This window comes from Haliaeetus leucocephalus, unplaced genomic scaffold (genome assembly GCF_000737465.1).
Source record: "Haliaeetus leucocephalus isolate CR32 unplaced genomic scaffold, Haliaeetus_leucocephalus-4.0 Scaffold656, whole genome shotgun sequence".
Classification (NCBI taxonomy): Eukaryota; Metazoa; Chordata; class Aves; order Accipitriformes; family Accipitridae; genus Haliaeetus; species Haliaeetus leucocephalus.
In genome coordinates this window covers 7,834,543-7,857,868 of record NW_010973092.1, presented here as the reverse complement: position 1 = coordinate 7,857,868, position 23,326 = coordinate 7,834,543, and the positions used below count along the sequence as shown (strand labels likewise).

The following is a 23,326-nucleotide window of genomic DNA, read 5'->3' as shown; positions in this document are numbered from 1 at the left end:
AAAAAAAGGAGGGGGGGGGGGGGGGGGGGGGGAGAGAAGGAGATATGACCGCAACCCCCCAGTGCCCCTACACCTGACAATCACCCAGGCTGGCAGCTGGTAAAAGCTAATTGGGGGAACTCTAATGGGTACCAGTCGAGGATCAGGTTTTCATGAGTTTGCAAAAGCCATAAACAGTGCCAAATTTGCCTCAAGGAGAGGCAGGGATGCTCGCAGGAGCCCTTCCCCTGGCAGTGATGTTGCAGACAGACCTTCATGGGATGGGCAGGACTGAGCAGACAAGACAGCTTGTGTCTTTAACAGGCATAGCAGAATCGGAGAAGGATGCTTGCCCATGGCCTAAGGTACAGAACGGTTTCATTTTGTTTGCGAACACAGAAATATTACTGTCTCACCTTGGCAACAGCATTTTCACTGAAAAAGAAAGCTGTTCCTGCTAGGAAATACTAGTTTTCATTTGCTGCTACTTGTCAAATTCTGCTTGGTGCTTTACTACAGCTCACTCGACAGGAACCGCTGGGCAAACGAGCAGCGATTAATGCAAGCCAGTTCCTCTTTGTTTATGAATTGTCTGTGACCAGACAGGGAATTCCTCCGTGTTCAAAATGCACCCATTATGTTTTTGTGGGCCTTATTCAGCCTGTGCATTGCCTTGCGAACTCTTTCGCTTTGCATTCCTGATATAACACCAGTTTGGAGCTGCTGTAACTGGGCAGTAGTGTGCTGCTGCTTGTTTTTTGGCTGAATATAGCTCTGAGCAAGCATACAGCCCAAAATAAGAATTTCAGTGGGGTTATCCATAAATATTTCCCAACATTTGCTTCCAATGTGTCATTTCCATAATTGTTTTCCCATGGGAAAGGCTCCAAGAAGGTTAGGCAGTGTTGCAAAAGGCAGGTATTGAAAATTCATCCCCTTGCTCCAGCTGGTGCAGGTAAGTTGGTGGCTATGAACCAGCTGAGGACTTAATTGACTTGTGCAAGGCAGAGCCTCTCCCAGCCAGGGCTGGGAACCTTATCTTCATATAGGAGGAGAGTCCTAAAATCAGGATTCCATCAGTCAGCACAGGGGACAAAAAAATAACTAATTTGGAAATGTTCAGGCACTTGCAGTTTTTAGTTCTTAATTTATTCTTTTACGACCCAGTATTCCAGAATGAGCCACTTTCTCAAAATCGGGCTGTTTTGTAGGCGTGCGGGTGTGCACACGAGGGTACGTGTGTGTGCATGTTGGCAATGCACACCCTGTCATCTTAGGACTTCTCTGCAGGGGAAAATGTGGGGTGTTTAAGGTCTATCCACTACGTGTATGAGTCAGTGGGAATAAATTACAGCATGTTACACCCTCTGAAGGCTCTAATCCAGCAATGAGATGTCCTTAGAAGAGGGTAAAACCTGCTGTGATCTCTTGGATCAGAGCATCCACGCTATGGTTTAACCCTGCCAGACGCCGACTTCCCACATTCTGCCAATCTCTCATAACATCCCCAGCCATCCCTGCAAAGGGAAGCTTGCCGTCCTTCCTCACTGCCATATGGTCTCAGGAACATAGGACCTTCACGGCCTTTTTGCTATTTTCCTCGCTGAACCGATCAGCGAGTAACTCTCGTGTGGGTGAAGCACATCACAGAAAGTGATTTGGCTTCTGGTGCCTGAACCTGCCTGTGTGCACAGCAGAATCACAAAGCTTCTTCTGCCCTGGAAAGGGCCACCTTAACCTCGAGGGGTGCTAGGCTTTTTTAAAAAATATTTCTCCCATGTTGTCTGATTATCCCCTACTCTTTTTTTTTTTCCCTGGAGTTTCAGGAGTTTGGCTCTCGTGCAATGCTAGGTTTTAAGGAGCTGGGAAGACCAAAGGAAAGAGCTTGAATTCCTTTCACTCTTCTTCTTCTCCCCCCAAATCAAAGCTGCTGAAAAGCACAGCTAGTAACAGTGGATTCTGCTGGTCCCGTCAGACCCTGTGGGTCCCGGGGAGACAAAGCACCCTCCACTGAGCTCCAGCTGGGAGGCAGAATCTCCCTGTGGAGGGGCTGGGGAAATAAAAAAAAGCCTTTTGCTCTGAGTTAAATATTTATAACCCATGTTGGCTGAGTATGCAGCCTCTTCCAGCCAGCTCTGTCCTCTCAGCATTTGTGCAAAGGCTAAGAAAACAAATTAAAGATGCAAAAAGAGTGCTTTCTCAGGCTGAAAGGGGGAGAGCGTGGTATCATAAGACAGACAGAAATGTCCTTCAAAACTCCAACACCTGAGTATTAGACTACCTCATGCCTTCAGTGTATTTATCCTTATGAAACCATACAGAGAGAAGAGGTGATATCATTCTCATTTAGCCTTCCGCGTGGGTATACGTAAAAGCGTACACTCCAGCTACTCCAGATAGCATCCCTGCTTAACTTTAATGAAGGTTTCATAAACATCTGAGGACCAGGACCTGGGCTACAGCAAATAATAATTTTTTAAAAATTAGCAACTGAAGTTATTGGCTGCTCTACAGTTTGCACGTCTTCCCCTGCGCAACATAACATTTTTAACTTTGTAATTACATGGTAGGCGTCCAGCGCAGAAGTGTGGGGTCAGTATCAGGGCATCGCAGGGTAATTATGTGGCCATTTTTGTCTTGTAAATTACAGAGTTATCTTGGGACTGAGAGAAGGAGAACGGCAGCAACTGCTTGACTAATTGGTAGTTTAAAGTTTAATTACCCCAGGCCTGACGTGCTGCCCCGCAGACGCATCTGTGGGAGGGAAGAACGGCTCCAGACCCCGCACGTGGCTCACCCCGCACGGACACAGCGGGTCCTGGGGGGAGCAGCCTCGGCCCCAGCCTGCCCACACCAGCCCGTCCTCTGCTGCGCATCCCTCGGATGGACAGACACATCTGGGGAGGAGCTCTGCTGCGGAAAACCTCCAGCTGCCCTATGGATGGAGGCTATTCCTCTCTTTCTTACCTCCTCCCACACCTCCCTAGGCAGAGAAATTCTCCAGCCTCCTAGGAGAGGACAGCATATTGCTCCAGAAAGATGGCCCTGCTGCTGGCCAACACTGCTCTGTCCTCAGGCAGTACCTCCCTGCATTAAGGGGAGAATCCTTTCCTTAAAGAAATCTTTACATCCAGTTCATTCCTTAGAGCCACGGCAGTCAGATTTGATTTAGCACCAAGTTGCAGAATAGGTACATATGTTATTTTTACTGGAAGGTCAGAGGGATCTTGGAGCATCGTCATTAACAAGTCTGCCCTTAGTGGGACTCTCAGGTTGGCCATGAAACACTTCACCTGGAGGATGCATTTTGAAATGGGGTTAAAACTAGTTAGAAAATGCAAATTGTTACCAATAGTCAACAGCTTCTTATTGGCCTGACCGAAACAAGCTAGGAGGGCAATGCCAGGAACCCAAATGCCCATGACATGCAAAAAAAATCATTATTGCAGCAAGCATTAGTTGACAGTTGGTTTAATTGGCTTTGAAAAGATGCAGATCAAAGCTGAAGGCCAAAAAACCAAAACTATATTGGGTTTGCAAGGCAAGGCTTTGGTAGTGGGGGGGCTACAGGGGTGGCTTCTGCGAGAAGCTGCTAGAAGCTTCCGCCATGTCCGACAGAGCCAACACCAGCCAGCTCCAAGTTGGACCTGCCGCTGGCCAAGGCTGAGCCCATCAGCAACAGTGGTAGCACCTCTGGGATAACATATTTAAGAAGGGAAAAAAAGTTGCTGTGGCACAGAAACTGCAGCCGCAGAGAGGAGTGAGAACATGTAAGAGAAACAACCCTGCAGACCGCCAGGTCAGTGCAGAAGGAGGGGGAGGAGATGCTCCAGGCGCCAGAGCAGAGATTCCCCTGCAGCCCGTGGGGATGAAGACCCTGGTGAGGCAGGCTGTCCCCCTGCAGCCCAGGGAGGTCTACGGTGGAGCAGATCTCCACCTGCAGCCCGGGGAGGACCCCACGCCAGAGCAGGTGGGTTCCCAAAGGAGGCTGTGACCCCGTGGGAAGCCCACGCTGGAGCAGGGTCCTGGCAGGACCTGTGGCCCCGTGGAGAGAGGAGCCCACACTGGAGCAGGTTTTCTGGCAGGACTTGTGACCCCAGAGGGGGACCCACGCTGGAGCAGTCTGTGCCTGAAGGACTGCAGCCCGTGGGAGGGACCCACGCTGGAGCAGTTCGTGAAGAACTGCAGCCCATGGGAAAGACCCATGTTGGAGAAGTTCGTGGAGGACTGTCTCCTGTGGGAGGGACCCACGCTGGAGCAGGGGAAGAGTGTGAGGAGTCCTCCCGCTGAGGAGGAAGGAGCGGCAGAGACAAGGTGTGATGAACTGACCAGAACACCCATTCCCTGTCCCCCTGGGCTGCTGGGGGGATGGAGGTAGAGAAAATCAGGGTAAAGTTAAGCTCGGGAAGAAGGGAGGGGTGGGGGGGAGGTGTTTTTAAGATTTGGTTTTATTTCTCATTATCCTACTCTGATTTGATTGGTAATAAATTAAACTAATTTCCCCAAGGTGACTGTGTGTTGCCCATGATAGTAATTGGTGAGTGATCTCTCCCTGTCCTTATCTTGACCCACAAGCCCTTTGTTATATTTTCTCTCCCCTGTCCAGCTGAGGTGGGGGGGAGTGATAGAGCAGCTTCGGTGGGCACCTGGTGTCCAGCCAGTGTCAACCAACCACAAAACTCCAGCAACCTTAGAGATACTCTGCAGATAATCTGCTGGCTCAAGATATAAAACATCACAAGAACACTGCAAAGGACTTTGTTGGTTTTTTTACCCAAAAGGTGGATGAGAAAAAAGATATCCAGCTCAGTAACTATAAATATAGTGCTTTACAAAATACGAGATAGCAAAAAAAAAAACCACCAATGAGGGCAACTCACCAAATTTGCCAGAATGTAGTGGTACCCATTCCCATTTTTTTCAAGCTTGATGATCTGCAAGATGAAAACCAAGGATATTTAGCAGAGACCAACTAAGGAAGAAGAGCTTCATTTACCTGCCCTTCCTCCCCCCCACCACTTCCCCCCAATGAGACTGTTCAGTTAGGGACAGGAAGACATAGCAAAAGAAAAGTTCACAATCTTGTTAGAGGAAGGACAGAGTTTTCACACATGATATTTGAGCAGCAAGTCTGAAATTAGACAGGACAAGATCCCCAAGCAGATTCCACAGGCAGGAAGAGTCAACTACCTAAACTGACCTGTCTCTTTATGGGCTCAGGGAAAAAAAACCAGTCGTTTGGGTCTTTTTAAAGGTTAAACAAGATTTATACTTCCGACACTAAAGGAACAAAGTGGGGTCCATTTGTCCTGTGAATGCAGCTGAAACATCAAGCAAGACTAGAGAGCTATTTTGCACATCCTCTGAGCTACAGTCCCTGCCACAAATACCTACCTGGGTGAGATGTCAGGAGGTTTAGACTATAAGGGCAATTTTTCTCCTTTAGTGCATTAAGGTAGCTTCAAACCACATCTCCAGACCAAAGCTGCCTGGGCAAATCACAGAGGATTCCCCTTGCATGTTCGTCGAGATTATTTATATCTTCATATTCATGGTGTCCCAATATATGCTCTTTGCCACTACTCCCTTCTCCTTGATGCCTACAGAGTTAGGTTTTTATTCTCTTTTATCAACACAATTGCTTATGGATCTGTAACATCTGAAAGTTTTTATGTTAGCTGGAAAAGTTTCCCTTGTCTAGGTAGAAAGGCACCACCTGTTGCAGGCTTGCCTCTGATTACTGGGGACAGTTGCTGATCACATGGTCCCTAACTTCTTTTTCTCCCTTGATTTAAAAAAAATACAGGAAGAATAGAGCTAAAAATCACATTATTCTTGCTGACTCCATATTCCCACTGAAATTCCTCTCCATTGATTTTCAGCAGCACTGTTAAATTCTTACCAGGTTACTAAAGCCAGATACCATCTGCATTTGAGCCGATCTACATACAGAAAGAAGACAGTGAAAAAAAGCCCAAACCAACATGCCCTCAGAACCTGTAAAAACACAAGAATTGCCAGTTTCTGAGAGAACTGTGCTGTTTCCATAAGGTTTCTTTGCTGGCAACACTACCTCTTATTTCTATGGTCGTATGAATTGATTCTGAACGACTGCCTGCATTGCCAATGCTGTGGCAAAATCTGCATGAACAGTAGAGAGGCCAGCAAGATCCTCACAGCCAGAATGATCATAAAATGACTACTGTGTTGGATTTGACCAGAGATTGGTCTATCCAGGACTTCTCACTGATACCAGGCTGGTAGCAGGTGTTTGAGAAGCGTCAGACAAGGGTACGCACAGACTGATCCTCCCCATGGGACAGCACTCCCAGATTATCATAAGCAGCTATTTAGGGATTTCCAAATGGATTATAAATGAGCTGACACTTGCTCTGTGCAACTGGTTCATCTGCCTTAGCCTTTCTCTGATGAAGTGCTCTTGTATGCACATTAAAACTCATCTGGTTCCCAGCATTAACGTGGGGGTGGCAATTAACTCCAATGCAGGCTTCATTTCGTAGCAGTTTCTGACACAACTAGTATCAGCTCCACCAGCTCCACTGCCCTGTGGTTCTCTGCACAGGATCACTCAGTACGGCTTCTACTGAGCAGTTTGGAGCCCCCAGAAAAAACAACTCTGTATACCTAAGACTATAAAGATATGTACTCTTATTATGGGTAGTTTTCTGAGTATCTTCCATTGCCAGATCTGAGATGCAACATCAAACCCAACTTGTCCTCTTCCATTCATCAACTGAGACTGACCTTTGCAGTAAGTCCCAGACCTTGTGGGAGGAAGGACCATCTCCAGGGCACTGGGATGTCTAAGAATTACGATCCAATTCCCTGTTTCTCCAGTGTCAACAATAGCTGGCATTGGCTCCTTCTGCCCAAACTCTCCCTTTGTTATTTTATTAGGTGTCAGAGTTGATGAACCGGAGAGGGCTGCCATCCAGCTTTCCCTGAGCTGTTAATCTTGCAGCCCATCCACCTGAATTATGAGGCTTGCTTCCTGTGTTTTACACAGTTATTTGTGATCTTAATTTATTTTAAAATGCTTGCTCAGTCCTAATGTGTCCGGATGGTGGTAGCAAGCTGAGGTTATAATAGCATTTATCACTTAGCCTGAACGTGGTGAGAGGCTGTGCTGGGCTGCATGCTGATAGCTCACTTGGGCCACCTAGGTTTCATTACCCACTTCTTAATGGGCCAGTTTGACATCTATTAGAGAGAAATCCTCTCAGAGTGAAACAGTGGCAAAGGAGAAATTCCAGTTATTCATTTTAATGAGAGACAAGGAAGAAACAATACAGGGCTTTGATGGAATACAACCCACCACTTACTTATCCCATTAAGGCTACACAGCACGGCCCCGCGGATATCCTGCCCTGAACCAAGGCCTGGCTCATAAATGACAGCTACCTCGGCAAAGATAAATCATGCCCTTGAGACACAACACAGAGAAATCTCCAAGAAAGAAATCAGGTCATTTTCCCGCGTATCTTTAACACATTGAGCACCGGCTTCTCTACAGCTACGGTCTCCAGAACGTGAGGACTGCCTTGCTGGAGTCAGCAGTGGTTATTTGTGTTATGTGTACGGAGTGGGGAGAAGAGATTAAAAGTGTGTGCAAGCACCAGCGTGTGCGTTTGAGGGACTGATGCTAAACAGCCATGCCCAGCTCTTCTGTTCGCCGGGGAGCACAAATCCACAGCCACCGAAGGACAGAAACAGGCTTGCCAGGGAAGAAGAGAAATGCATTAAAATGTCCCCGAGAGGCTGAGGCAGCTCTTTGAACACCCCAGACACTCAAAGAGAGAGGGCAAACAGAGCAGTGACATCCACGCAGAGGTTCCCGGTGCAGTGAGCTGAGAGACCAGCCGCCAGCCCAAGTTTAAGTCCCAGCTGAATTTCACGTGATAATGAGCTGAACACTATCTTTGACTCCCTCCGGTCATCTGCATGTTGTGAAAGACCTGGCATCCCCTGCTTATACCGGGATAACTACCTCAGCTCTCAGAAATCCCTGTGGACTCAGACCCAGAAGGCAAACGAGGATGAAAATGGACTACACGGGTCTGAAAAAGTTATTCACAGCCCTATTCCTAACAGGAGTGTTACCTCCTAGGCACAGACACCTTGGAATTGCTGTCTTTAATGTAGGAAAATACAACATTTTCCCTCTTTTCCCTGGGAATGGATGCTTTTTACAGCACTGCAAAACAAATAACCACAAGATCTGGATTTTTAGTGCTCTTGCAAATAGCTTTACTTATATCTAAGTTTAACTCTCGCTCCAGTTATGTGAAGAAGCGTGAAAGAAAGACTTATTTCCTGTTCATATTAGGAAAACTAGATAATATTTGACTACAGAACTTAACTTCGTTAGACAAACCAGACTTGAAAAACCAACATCATTAACCCTAGAAATCTGATACACCCTATAGGAAAGCCTGCAGAAAAGACAAATTCACTGCCTAGATCCTGTCAAAAATTTTGTTCAACTGCAGCTACTCCATGGTCAGAGAGAAAATTTTACCATCCACGATAATCTGGTCTCTCCTTCATGAGTGTGACCTTTACTTTGAGGTTAAAACCTGCTACCTGTTTCGTTATGATATATAATAGAGTAGCACCCAGAGACATCCAGCAAGGATGGATTGTGCTCGTTGCTGAGCCGTGCAGCTGGTGAAATGGCAGTCCTTGCCCCAGACAGCGAGCAGCTGAAGTGTGAGACGGGAGATGACAGGTAGCTTAGACAAGGCGACGCGTGAAGCACGAGGTAAGAGTGAGCTGGTTATGAGAAGTACGATAGCAGGAGTCACAGCGCGCCTGCTGCGTGGCACTGCGCGGCCCTTTCTAAGCCATGTGGGATGGGAGTCACGGCGGTGGGGACGGCCTTGGCTGTAGGTGTGAGAGGGAAAGTATTGTGGCTGGAGTTGAAGAGGGGACACAAGTGTGGACTGAGACCCGTCCATGGGCTTGCATTGGTCTCCTGTCCACAGAAGTTTTTATTCAGGACTAGGGAAACCATCAAGGGAGGCATGGAGGAAAGAGGATGGAGAAAATTGAGGTCTGCACTACTGGGCAACCTATCTAGATTGAGGATGAGTAAGACAGGGCACACAACCTAGCTGCTGAGTCCTCTATTGCATATCCCATCTGCTTCGTGGCCATGGGCTGACAAAACAGCTGGGAGATGGCTGTGAATGAACGTGTGTCTCTCGCTACAAGGCATGAGAGGAGCTGGAAACATCCGATCCTGCTACAGCCTGGATGCCCTGCGAGGATGGTGAGCTCTAGCCTGAGCTGGAGACAGGGTTCCTGAGGACTACAGATGTACCATAAAGCTTCTCCATCTCTGTCCTGCTGGCTCTCATTGTGAGAAATTGGTGCAGCACATGGAGGTTGGAGGACCAGGAGTCTGGCAGTGCCAATTCACACCTCCACCCTATCTCACAGGAGGTGGGAAAAGTGGAGGAAAACTCAGCAGAATAAGGAAGTGCCACGTCTTGTGCACGTTGCCTGGAGGAATTAGCACAAAGCAAACTTGTTGGGCAGTAAGGGGGTGTAAAGGGTTCAGCAGAGGAATCAAACAAGCAATAAACATGGAGCAACAAAGATCACTCAGCATGAATACATGAGAGCTTCTAGTATTGATACAGCTATACAGTTTCCACAGTAACACCACGGAGAAATACCTGCGAGCTCGGCAGCCTGCTGCAATGCACATGCACCACATCCAATGAGAGCCACAATGACACACGGATCAGACAAGAATGGGGAGGAGAACTGCTCCAGGAGAAACAACCCTTCCCGTCCTGCATGCAAGACCCCTCCCAGAAGACCCGCACCAACACAACCTTGCTAAGGATGATGTTCAGCCGCTCAGATTCACAGTCCACCACCACCAGCCTTTCCTTCTTCTTCTCCAGCTCCTGGAAGAGCATGCGGTAGCCCTCTTCTGTTGTTGTCAGGATGTTGACAGCTGTCACCTGCCAGTTCTTCTCGGCTGCAGTGTCCAGCACTTTCTGTAGGACCGACAAACCTACGATGGGAAGACAGGGTGAAGAGGACAGCAGGGAGAGAACCAGGTTTTAGTTGTGCAATGGCATCTTTCCATCCTTCTGACAGCCTGCAGAGGTGCCCCAAGCCAGGCTGGATAAAGCGTTGCAAGAGTGCAGCAGAACTACAGAGAGCAGCTAACAGTCTAGCATCTTACCCAAACACAGCTAGGCTTGTATTAATGACTCCTGCTTTTCCTGTCCTAGCACAGGAAAATAGGATGATTCCAGGCCCAGTTTTCCTTTGTAATCGGCAAATCAGTCTCGTTGATCAGGCCCTGCTGTGGGATTCAGATAAGAGCTATAATCCCTGTCTTCTTGTCTGTCACTAGCCAAATCACTTGATTTCTCTGGGCCATAGTTCCCTTCTTGTCTTTGATCTGTTTAGGCTGTACGCTCCTAGGGTTAGGGACACCCTTAGCAATCACAGTACGCAACCATATTCAGCGTCTCTGTCTCTCTTGGCATCTCATCAGAAAACTTCCATTATTTTTAAAAGAATCTTGCCTGAATTACATGCACAGCCTTCCAGAGGAGATACACGTAGTCAGCACCGCTCTGCAGTCCTGCTAGACAACCCTGCCTACTGCAGTCCTTTTGGGATATTCAGCGTGCCCATGCCTCGTGACAACAGAAAGCAGGGTGGGATGCTTTTATACCTTCTCCTTGTCTCTTAAGGTCATCCTGTCCCTGCAAGGGCTAACGGTAACTTCCAGGACAGAGCTGTGAACCACCCTTACCTCTGCACTGACCTCCACAAGTCTGTTTTGCTCTTGGCCTCCAAGCTTAGAGCTTTAAAGGCATCTGAGAGCTGAGGAAACTGAATCACAGAGCAATGAGCTCACTAGCCCTGTTCATGGTTTAGAAAGTTAGTTAATATCTTCCAAGAACCCCACAAAGGCTTTTGTTATTTTATATAGACAGCTAACATGCACTAACATGGGGAACTTGGAATTTTCCAAGCTACCTGCCAAAAACACACACAGGTATCACAACTGGATGTGGGCTCAGGTGAGATCTGAGCAGCTGTTGGTTCACATTTGTAAACATGGGACTTGGTGGCCTTGAGTTTGACAGACCTATTCAATATGGGACCTATTCAATATAAACAATTTCCCCATTTGAAACTCAAACCACTTACACATTAAGTATTTCCCTTGTGTTGATGGGATTCAGACCTGACCCTATGAACACAGACATACTGAGTCAGGGTAACGCTTCATCTAGAACAACGTCCACCTTCTGCAGTAATGGATATTTAGAAAAGGAATAAAGAACAGAGAAGGCATAGGGTGACCCTTCCTTTAGCCACCCTCTCAGCCTCCAGCAACCCATAGTAAGAGGACTTCTTGAGGCAAAGACTCCATCTAGCCCACTATGTTCAATTGTCTGGTGACCCTTCCCATGTACTTGTGACTTACCCCGGTCAGCATCATAAATGTACACAAACTTCTGCCAGCTGTAGTGCTCGATGACACTGATGAGGGCATCCTGGAGCTCTGGGCGAAGCTGGAGAACAAACTGGTTGGACGTTTCAACGGGGAAGCTTGGTGTTATGAAGCAGACGTGAAGAGCCCCACAGAAAGACGTGAGCATGTTGACAGTCCTTCTCTCGTAAAATCCAAAGATGGCATAGACGCCCTTGGAGAACTGCGAGCAGACTGGAGAAACAGAGAGAAAGGTCATGAGGGCAGAAGGACAAGGAGGTTTCTCAGGGAAGTCACCAAAATAAACCTTTTCCCTGAGATAAGCTGCACGGTCTCTGGACTAGATCATTTTCCCCGAGGTCTGTGGGTTGGTGAACCCAACGTGTGAAGGACAGGGCTTGTGGCCATTGGGTTGCTCTGCCCTTGATCTCCACAGACCTGCTTTACCTCTGATAGGCAGAAGCGACACAGAAGAGTGAATTCAGTATCCCCAGGGCTCTGCTGAAGATTTTGCTGCTTCTGGGACAAAATGTGTTATCTGAACAAGGGAAGCCCTCAGCAGAAAAGCACGGTGGCTCACCAAGCCCTGCCTCCTTGGGATGGCAGCTGCCTGGCCGGTGGACCTGCTTTATTATGGGGGAGAAAGGCTGCAGTTAGAGCTTGCTATTGCAGCTCCAGATGCATTCAAGGAGCAGAAGGAAAGCATTTGCATGACCGCACAGCCCTTTGCAGCCAATGACTTCAAGAGGCAACCGTGGGTTTGACCTCAGAAGCTGAGACCATGCTGAGAAGGCACCTCAGCAAAGGTTCACCTAGGTTTCATGCAGTCATAGCACAGTTACAGGGAGTTTTGGCCCGGGACGTGAGCTGAGGTCAGAGCCTTGGACACCTGGGGTGCGTTGGTACTTGGACACCCGCCTGGCAATTTCTGGTTTCCTCACAAAGCCACGGTGGGGAAGGCTGTGGGCCCAGTGCGGTAGTAGTGGTGGCCTGGGAGATCTCCATGAGGAGTGCTCGCCGAGTCCTCTGGCAGATTTTTGTGTCTGATCTCAGCAGCTGTCTCTGTGCTGCGCAGGGAGGGCTCTCTCGGGTTGGAGCCCTTCTCTGGAGAGCACTTAATGAGATCGTGGGAGCTGCTGGAAAAATGCCTCAGGATCTCAGTGAGGCAGAGAGAGTTCACACTTTGGGTTGTAAAACCTAGCCCCTGAGACAGTCAGACTCGTTTAATATCACCCCTGTTTATGGCACATCCCAAGTTACCATCAATAAATCTCCAAGCTGGAGGTGGTGGCAGTGACAGCGTTTTCCCTGTGTCAGAACTCCTGGCACTAGTGTCTCCTCCTGTTGTCACTCTGACTCTGAAGACCTTTGGCTGTGACATTTATACTGACTCAACACTTCACACATCACTCGCCAGGCCCGCCCCGCCCCCCCCAACAGAATGCAGGGTGAGAAGTTGGATGTGACATTTTGGGGTCCCCAGCAAGTGTTCTGCACTGCTTGGGAATCCCTTGACCTGGTTTCTGCTGGTAGCCACCAGTACCGAACCTTCTGCATGTGTGGCTGGAGACAGGCTCCTAAACATGAGCTTACTGCATCCTTAGCTGGGCTCCATCCAAGCTTTGTCCCTCCAGCCAGGACCAGAAGTCGTCCCCAACTGGCTTACAGCCATCCTGGATATGATTACCTTGTTCCTCACTTCTCTACTGCCAACATCAAATATTCAGAGGGAAGAGCAAGAAATCCTGCTTCCCACTGTGCAAAGCGAGTCCCCACTCCTATCTCACCACCAAAACTAAGCAGCCAGCTATTTGAAATGGCACAGTGTCGAGAGCTGAGAACTGAATCTCATGACACTGGTGGGAATTTCTCCTTCCTCTTGGAGTTGAGCCCAGGTTTTGGGCATCCCAGCCCAGCAGTTTGTCCCCAAGGTCACCCATCTTCTTTTCACTGCTCAGCATCTGTGATCTCACATACCTCAGCACCCTCCTCCCCCAAAGTAATTTGTATTTCTGTAGGGCAGGGACTTCTCACGAAGCCCGAACCATGACAGAAATAAAACCCTCTTCACTTTATTTTCACGGCAGTGTCTCTCTTTGCAATCAGCAATTGTGTCTGTATCAGCTGGAGTCACTGCCCTCATCATAAGACTGACACATTCAGGAAGAAAAGTAGCAGATACGGATAGAAATAGGCTGAACATCATTTTCATGTGACTGGACCAGTGGGCCTAATGAACAGTGCGATATACCATATGTGAGAGATCAGAACATGATCTCTGGAGACCCAGGCTTCAGACTCACCGAATTATTAAAGTGACATTCTTGGGGCAGCTGAACAATCCAGCACAATTAATAATGCAGACAATAAACTTAGCTGGCCTGTTTTGTTTTGGGCAAGCCATGGCTTCCTTGGATTTTATTTTCTATTTGAAATGAATCTATTATTTTTTAGATTTTTTTTTAACTCTGTGGCTCAGTCACGCTCAGGCAGCCCTCCTACACTGTTCTGAGACACTCATCAATCCCAGCGTTTGAAACAGATTGCACCAACGACAACTGGGAGAACGAACAGTCTTTATCATTAGTAAGTTTGGAAAGAACCCTAGCTCGCTTTGTACTTTCAGACTAAGAGGGGCCATGGACAAGGCAGATAATTTGGAAAAAAAAAAAAAAAAAAAAGGGCTTGCTGAGGTTTATCACCCAAAGAACAACAAAGAAACTGTTGTGTCAGTTAATCTGGAAAAATGAAAAGAGTGAGAACTGCAGCCACCTTTCTGGGACTGAACTTAGCATAATGTAAAAGTGGTGGCTGCAAAATTATGTGACTCTCAGGACTATTTTAAATTACAGATGTTCCAAATGAATTTACCCAGCAAAACTAAAAAGAAGTTACTTGCCATTTATTTAATACACTAAGAGATCACTGGAATTTCTTTATATTTACTTTAATTGTTTTATTAAGCAAATTTATTAACAATTGTGTTCTCATTTGATTGCTCTGCAACTTCCTAATAACATAATATTAAGAATTGTAAACCTTAACTAGAGGAAGCAAATATTTTAAACTCTCTTTGCTTTTCTAGTGGGGAGGAAGCTTTTCAGTTCCTCAGCAGTCACTAGCCTCTGACTGATGCTTTTCTAAAAAGATTAAGAAACACAAAAGGGATAAAGATCATGCTGGAATGGAAAGTCCGAAAAGTTGAGCTCTTCTGGTCAACTGGCTGGTGATAACATCACACTTTGCAAACCTCGTGCCAACTACCTGTTGACAGCTAGATGGCCACAGCCTGGCTTTTCCTACAGAAGAGAGTTGCAGTCAATCTGGTAATTAGCTCTGGCAGTTGAATTTGGACAGTTCAGCCTCTGCTCATTCCTGCAGGTGGGAAACTGGGTGAAATGCAACAGCGTAAATGTTTGCATATCCAAGGATGCGAGCGTGAGTGGAGAGTGTTTACTTGGATGTAAATGCAGACATTTGTGACAGTTTGCATATGCTATTCTTGGCCTCTGGGCTGCGCAAAGGGAAAGAAGGACAGAGAACATCTATTCTGGGCTGTAACTATGCTATCATCTTACAACAAATTTGTAATTAATTACAGAATAGTTTTCCTCTAAACAAGCCCTCAGAAAATATAGTTCATAATGATTGATAACTATGGCAACTGCTACCATATTCACCCTGATCGGTCTTGTAGAATTGATCAGGTTGGGACTTCTGGCTGGGACATTCCTGGTGTGTGCTGCACCAGGCACCACGGACATCCCATTTCCCTCCTTCTCCAGGCATAGGATCTCTCACTGAGGCTCCCTAGTGCCATTCCATGAACAAAATTAGGTAAAAGCTGAGGCATTAATTTGATTGTCACCTGGTTACGCTGGAAAGACAGCCCAGCGACAACCATCTGCTCTTTGGGTACAACTCCGCAGTGCCTGTTGCAGCTGGGTGAGGTGAGAGCTCCGCAGACTGTTCTAAAAGCACTTCTAACTTACAGTAAAAATTAAAATAGTTTTGTAAGTTAGTTAGAAAGTGACTGATGTGGCAGAGCAAGCAGGAGGAGGCCTTCCCTCTCCCTCTGTGGAAAGGTAGCTGTCGTGGAGGTGGTGTGTCCTTGAATTCAGATGAGGAAAAAGCACACGTGCTTCACTCATGCTTGAAATCTCCAGACTCTAGGATTTTTAGTCCTGCAGTTTATCTCAAGTTTCTCTTTTCATATGGAAATATTCAAGGTAAAGCATGTAAATCGGAGAGAGGAAACACTGATTTTATTGAAAGCACACACAGGATAGGACACCTACTTGGCAGCTGGAGGAAGGCAGCTCTGGCCACCTTTGCAAATGCTTCCAAGAAAAAGAAAAATACATTCCCACACCTTTAAATTGCACATTTGCTCTGCAGAAGAGGAAAGCAAAAGACATGTTTCAAGCATATAAAAATTTCTGGTAGACTTTTTTTGGCAAAAGCTCTCAAGCAGACACAGAGAGAGTAGATGCACAAGACTGATTTCTGCATTTACAAGTCTTATGAGGAGCAGCTGAGGGAACTGGGGTTGTTTAGTCTGGAGAAAAGGAGGCTGAGGGGAGGCCTGATCGCTCTCTACAACTACCTGAAGGACGTTGTAGCGAGGTGGGTGGAACTAGGACGAGAGGAAATGGCCTCAAGTTGCGGCAGGGGAGGTTTAGATTGGACATTAGGAAAAATTTCTTTACTGAAAGGGTTGTCAGGCATTGGAACAGGCTGCCCAGGGACGTGGTTGAGTCACCATCCCTGGAGGCGTTCAAAAAGCGTGTAGACAAGGCACTTCAGGACATGGTTTAGTGGCCATGGTTGATGGTTGGACTCGATGATCTTAAAGGTCTTTTCCAACCTAAATGATTCTATGATTTAGGAAGGCCAGAGATACTTTGCAACTGGAGGTTTGATCTGATCCATGTGAAAGGCAGATGTCAGCTATAACAGATATCTCATTTGGATTTCAGCAAAGACAGAAGGGAAACCAAAAAGTTTCTCTTGGAAACGGTCACGACAAAGAGGGGCTGAAACAGTCTTGGCATTTGAGGGAGGAGGAAGGGCAAATGGGCTGCACAGAAGGATGGGAATGAGGATTTGGTCTCCAGGAGTGAAAATGGTGCAATTCTGCTGAGAATCTGCAAACAGGACTGCAAAAAGGGAACTGCTCCCCATGGACACAGCTGGAGAAGTCGCCTGGTAGGAGATCCTGGCAACCGCTCATCTGCCATTTCCTTTAGAAGCAGAATTTTCACCATTTCACTGAGTTTAAGACTAGAAAGGGACATTAGATCATTTCTACTGACTTTTTATATCTCATGGACCATTAAGTTTTACCCAGCTACCCTTGAAGACAGCCAATAATATGGTTTAGTTGACTCTCAGGAGACTCAACTGCCTCTGTCAGAGAACAGAAGTAGCAGAGACAGTGCTAATACCCAAAGCCACAAGAGCAGTAAAAAACCTGATTAAACAAAATATCCCCAGATGTTCCCCACAAACAACTCATGTTCTCTGTTGCAGAAGGAGACAAAACCCCTAGATGGTCCCTGCCAGATCTCAGAAGCCTTCCCGACCCTGGAGGATGTCGTATCTGAGATCCCTCTAGGAGGGAAGACACTGCGCCCTCTCCAGGAAAGCCATTCCTATGATACTGAGCTGCGGATGTTGTGAGGATTTTGAGCAACCTATTCTTCATAGCCCAAGCAGGCAGGAAAAGAAAAGTGCAATTTGAAAATGTAGACTCCAAGACAATAAGAAATCTTTGAAACCTCCCAATCCAGCACACACAGCACTTACTCCAGAAACCAAATTAACAAATGCCTTTTAAAAATTGCAAGATGAGTGTGGCCAGACTTTGAGTGTAATAAAATAGTCAGCTCAGTCTACTGTCCTCAGTAAGCTATTAAAGATTAGCCCTGCAGTGCCTGCAGCCCCAATACCAGTGTGCCACCTCCTTCATCTGCCCAAACTCCTGGGACACAGAACCAAAACTCTCACTTGCAGCAAAACATACTCATTGACAACAGTGGTGTCAAGGAGCAGTTTCCACTTGCTTTTCTTTGCTCACTTGGAGTGTACGTGTGCACATGTGGTAAAGAGGAGGGGGGACGTGCATGTGTAATTTATTCTTAGCATGCCCTGGCTGTGTGCGACCCTCACATAGTGATGGAGAACCTGACATCAGGTTGACGAAGCTGGTGGAATTACAATGAAAGAGCGCTAGTGTCTGCTTCAATTAGGATCAGCTCAGCTTTCCTCCCAAATGTTTGTCCTCACAGTTCTCCAGTGTGGCGTAGGTGCCAGAGCGCATCTCTTCAGCACATCCCAACGACAGCATGTTCCCACAGATTTTTCTAGCAGGGGAAAGCCAAACAGATTCTACACTCCCCCATCACTCCACGCATGTATTTAGCTGACAGCAGATATGTCCCATATATTTGATCAACTGCAAATCAGGCTGATGTGATATCACAAGAAATACATGTTTCTCTTTCAAATATGTAAAAGACACAGAAGTGTGCTCCCTACCATCATTTTCCTGCACTGCTGCTCTAACCATCTTGGAAGCTGGAAAGTAGTGTTGATTTTTACATTAAGATCTGCTTTCCTTCCCTCATATTTAAACAATAATCTATGACTGAAGAGCTGCTCATAACTGTTTATGCCGATAGCTTCAATTTTTTTAGTTAAGTTCGCCTGCCTGACAAGTAAGTCTTAGTTTGCCTGGCTGACAAATGATGTTTCCCTTGAGATCAAATTGGATTTGGGGTACTTCTTTCTCGCATGCTGCTCAGTTTAAGGAAACAGAAATAGCATGGTGCTTTTGTCAACAAAAAATTAATGACATGGACTCTCAGTCATTTAAGTGCACTTCTGAATTATAATCATGGTGGTGGAAGATATGGCCACGGGAAGCTGACTTTAACCTCTCTGTCAAAGGGACCAGTTGAAAATCCTAGCTCTTCCACTTGTGTACTTCACACCTGGAAACCTCTTTTCCTTTTTCTACTAGAGTCTTCGAATGTAGTTTTTATCCAGTGTGACTACAAAACAGAAAAGAAAATCCAAATATCAAAGGTCTTAATGGGGTCACTGAGCTTGTTGAAAAAAAGGAAAGAAGGAAAAACAAGTTGTTTGACAAGACTTTCCTTGCTTGCTTTGCTTGTTTTTAAACATATTGTTACTTTGGGATTGCTAACATTTTGTCGAATCACATAAAATCAAGAATTAAATATATTGAAGGGTTTCCAGTCAATACTCAAACTATTTCTGAGCAATGGTGACACTTTTAATAGAAATTAGATGCAAATCCCCTACATGAAACACCTGAGATCATGAGCATTTTTTAACGGGTCCTGGCCAAGAATCCAAAGGAGATGTGGGCATGTATCTGCTGAGACCTGGGACTTCTGGGGTCACAGACTTGGATGTTGCCATAAATAAGACATCAGCTGACAGCTGTATTTTCTGGGTAGCCTTCAATTGATGGCTAACCCATTGAAAGAGAACAGAGACACCCCTGGAAAAGAAATGATGCCCATCTCAAGCAGCATTCAGACTTTGCAAAAGCCCATTCCTTCTGTGGTTAGAATTAGGTTATTATTCTAATAGGGACAGGCTGGCTAATGAGGGTCCTGTGGCTAACAGATCAGATTATGTGTAAGGGGAAATGGGTCCAGTGCCATCACTGTATCAGGTTTGTTATCTAATCATGACTTGGATCTTTGCTTGCGAGGTGGAGGAAGGCAACTGCCTTTCTCCGAGCCCCATCTGTTCCAGTCCTTCAGGTCAGAGACTGCCTCTTGCGCCATGCTTGTATAGACCCAAAATGAGACCATATTCTGAGCTGGAAGCACTGATGCCATGCTCTCAAGCTGTGTAAGGTTCTTGCTGTCTACTGCCTTCATCTCTCCAGTGTCCCATACCAGAGCCACAGCTTTTCCACCAGCACTCCCTGCTTCCATAACTTTTTTAAAACAGGAAAGACATGCAGAAGGGCTTTGGTGCCTGGAAACAATTCTGCATTTTTCAGCTCTACTAGAGGATCTGACCTTTCCACCTCGCCTCATTTTTAAAATGAGAGTCTTTAAAAAAAGATCCTCTTTTCCTACATGCCAGTCTGGCTCATTTCTGGGGTACAGCTAGCAGTCAAACCATGGCAAGCAAACCCATTTGGGATACAGTCTTCTGAGATACTTTTATGGCACATTATGTCATTAAAAATCATCATATTTTGTTAATGAAAAGTACATCTCCTGCTGCTGGAGCCCAGGGATGGCCCAACTGTGGCTCTTGAGCCTTGCATGGCTTTTGAGCAGTTTGACATTGACACGTATGCCAGAACTGTCTTGCACTGTCAGCCGATCTGCTGGGCAGTCCACCTTTATGCTGTGTCCAGAAAGCAGCAAACAGAAGATGCTGGCCATGCTGGGTTGCCCTGGAGCAGCAGAAGCTCTACAAAACCAGCTACTATCTCCTGCTCACAAGCCTCACCTCACCTGCAGCTCCCCTAGAAGGAGGGGGTGATGCCTCACAGGGCGTTTAGCCGCAGGTGGATGTTCCTACAGGCCCCACGGGCTCTGGAAGACCAGCTATCCCTGCTCTTATCCAAGCTCCTACAATGAAATAGAAAGCCCCAAATTTGTCCTCATTGAACTCTCCATCTCTGAAGCAGAGCCATAAATATTAAAGCAAGATTACTACAAATGAAAAAGTGACGGCGATATTATAAAAGGAGGCGAGTGATGATGGTTGAACCAATTTTGCTTCTGCTGTTTTATTAGTTGGCCTTTTGTATTATATTGGTCCTTCTGCTGATATCGCTATACTCAGAAAACTAAGTACAGTATCACAGTGTAGCTTTCTGCTGGGAAGCATGAACAACAACAGAGGAAAAGAACAAAGCACCAAAACCACAGCATGTTAATACGGTACATAGCACCCTGCTCTTAGTTCAGTACAACATTTAATTCTGGGCTGTAAGAGCTGAATTATTAAAACAGAGTAAAAAGAGGGGAGTGAGGGGTGGGAGGGGGGAACATAAGCAACAGCAGAAAGCAAATGTGTCACGTAAATAAGAGCGCACTGCAGATGAAATGCTTCAATAGCTTCTTTCCTTTCCCTAATACATTATATCTGTTCATAGACATTAAAGCCTGCAACTGTGTTCAGTGCAAGCCTCGGGTTCTGATGTAAGTGCCTGTCTTGAAACGCATTGCAGGTTGCAATGCAAAAACCAGACTATGGACTTCCCCTGGAAAAGTTATTCCAACATTAACGTTACTTCCATTGGGGAAGGAGAGCATTAACGTTTACCTCAACAACTCCTTTCTTAATCTTCATCCCGATAATTACAATTTTGGTCCCATCTCCCTGTGCGTCATAAAGCATGTGCATACACACTCCCAAATTTTCTCTGGTCTGTGCTTTTGCAGATGTACCAGTTTGGAAGCCAAACCGATGCCTCAGTCTCTGATGTGGTCCCTGTGGCATTCCTGAGATTTGTGTTGTTGCCTCCAAATGAGAAAACAGTATTTTGGTAAATTTTCTCTACTGTGTTGTTTCTGGTTTTTTTTAGGATTATTCCCTGCTCATAATAATGTCTCCGTTAGCCCTTCCCTGAAGTCTGCTCCAGGCACAGAGTTCAGTTATGATATATATACTCCTTCCTTCAGGTTTGTAATGAAGGTCGCAAGCAAGACTGTTTTCAGCTGCAGCTCTGTATCAGCCTCTCTCCCTGCCAAATCAGCTCAATACCTTTTAATTTTCCAATACAGTCCTGCCCTGTGAGGCTTTGGCCATTTGTAATCTACAGGATTACAGTCTTTTGGGCCACTGAATTCCATACTGTAAATTACAGCATCGGGACCCAGTTTTGTGATTTGGCAGGCAACTGAAGAACAGACTAACTTTCAACATGGTTATTTCCATGCCGAGACCTGACAATGCATTTGTGAGCAAGATGGGCAGTCGGAACAGCCGTACTTGGAGAGCAGGTCTGAGTAGGAAGGTCTTACCCAGTGACCAGTGACAGCAGGAGACTGGGTGGCCCAGCAGACCTCCTCCAGTCCTGGGTCTACGTGTGGTATTTTCTGTGCTTGCTTTGGGATCTCGGCCAACGCTTGGAAGTGCTGAGGTCTGACCTGTATACAAAGCTCCCCTTTCTGCTTCTGTCCTGGTTTCAGCTGGGATGTAGTTAGCTGTCTTCCTAGTAGCTGGTACAGTGCTATGTTTTGAGTTCAGTATGTGAAGAATGTTGATAACACTGATGTTTTCAGTTGTTGCTCAGTAGTGTTTAGACTACAGTCAAGGATTTTTCAGCTTCTCATGCCCAGCCAGGGCACCTGACCCAAACTGGCCAACAGTGTATTCCATACCATGTGACGTCCCATCTAGTTTAGGAACTGGGAAGTGGGGGGGGCAGGGATTCGTCACTTGGGGACTGGCTGGGTGTCGGTCGGCGGGTGGTGAGCAATTGCCCTGCGCATCATTTGTACATTTCAATCCTTTTATTACTACTGTTGTCATTTTATTAGTGTTATCATTATCATTATTAGTCTCTTCTTTTCTATTCTATTAAATCGTTCTTATCTCAACCCAGGAGTTTTACTTCTTTTCCTGATTTTCTCCCCCATCCCACTGGATGGGGGGGGAGTGAGTGAGCGGCTGCGTGGTGCTTAGTTGCTGGCTGGGGTTAAACCACGACAGCTTCTAACAGTTCTCACGGTGGCTTTAAACATTTCCCTTGCCAGACACTGAGCTTTCACTAGCAAGATACATGACATGTACTGAAAGCATATGCCTGTTTGAGAATGACAAGTCACACAGAGCAGTTCGGATCACAGCACCTGGACAACTACACACCAACGCTCTCGTGTCAGCGATGATGTGGTCTCATGCCCTGGGCCTGTTTGTCCTCATGAAGTCGGAGGTGAGCACCTATAATCCCTTCTCTTTTCTCCCTGTCACTATTTTTTTTCCACTTCTGCTTCTAAATTTCCGCATTTTAATTGTTTTGTGCTACAGTGCATAAAACCTTATGCTTGCCTGCCACCGAAATAACACAACTAATTTTAAGGCTTCCTTCAATAACAGACTGGAAATTAACAACTTCATTTATTAACACTCCACCTTTTTCTATTCAAAGCAGCCAAAGAACCTGACAAAACACACACACACTTGCATGCACACCCTCTGCAATGATTCCTCCATGGTCCCAAACACTTCTTGGGCATATATTTATACTCAGGTGCAAGGACTGGGCTTCTTGGTCTCAGGTGTCAGACCCCTAATGCTCTTCAGCCTACACAGTCAGCTGCAGACAGGCAAAGCAGGTGTTAAACTCCGTAAAGTCAGACTGGGCATGGTCCTGGTGTGCCCAGCTTTTAATCCCCACTTTGGGTGCATATGAAAAGAGACCTTTATATTTCCTTAAACACTGGCTCCCTTTCCTGACAGTGATTTTTTAAATTGACAAGAAAATCCCCGAAACAACCCCCTTTATAAACTCCAGGGGTGTGTTGCCTTCAAAGAAACACAGGGATATGCCATATCCCATACACCTACGCAGGATGTGTGGGTGTTATTATTAATTCTAATTGGCTCAGAATTACACTTATCCTGTTATCCCCCCCACATGGGTACCCGCTATAGATGCAACTGTCACTCTACACGTGTTTGTAGGATGCCTGGCACAACGCTACGAGGCCTCTGTGAGGTGCTCTAAGGTATGCATGTTAAAGAGTAATAAAGCAAGCCACCGAATAGCCTCCTTCAAGTAGAGAATTACCTTCCCAGCAGAGAGGAGAGAAATGATCCGGCTGGCTCACCGCAGAATGTAAAACA

At 46.3% G+C, this 23,326-nt stretch overlaps 1 protein-coding gene across 3 annotated transcripts in view; it reads right to left on the bottom strand.

Moving 5' to 3' along the window:
* The window catches only part of GRIA1 (glutamate receptor, ionotropic, AMPA 1), a 126,882-nt gene that overhangs the window by 53,661 nt on the left and 49,895 nt on the right, over positions 1–23,326 (bottom strand). For 2 of the 3 annotated variants that reach the window (XM_010578966.1, XM_010578965.1), the window contains exons 3-5: positions 11,465–11,704; positions 9,843–10,027; positions 4,860–4,913 (exon numbers count right to left, since the gene is read on the bottom strand). In XM_010578966.1, the coding sequence (XP_010577268.1) occupies positions 4,860–4,913; positions 9,843–10,027; positions 11,465–11,704 (479 nt within the window). The remainder of the gene's footprint in view (positions 1–4,859; positions 4,914–9,842; positions 10,028–11,464; positions 11,705–23,326) is intronic. The other variant, XM_010578967.1, reaches the window with a different exon arrangement.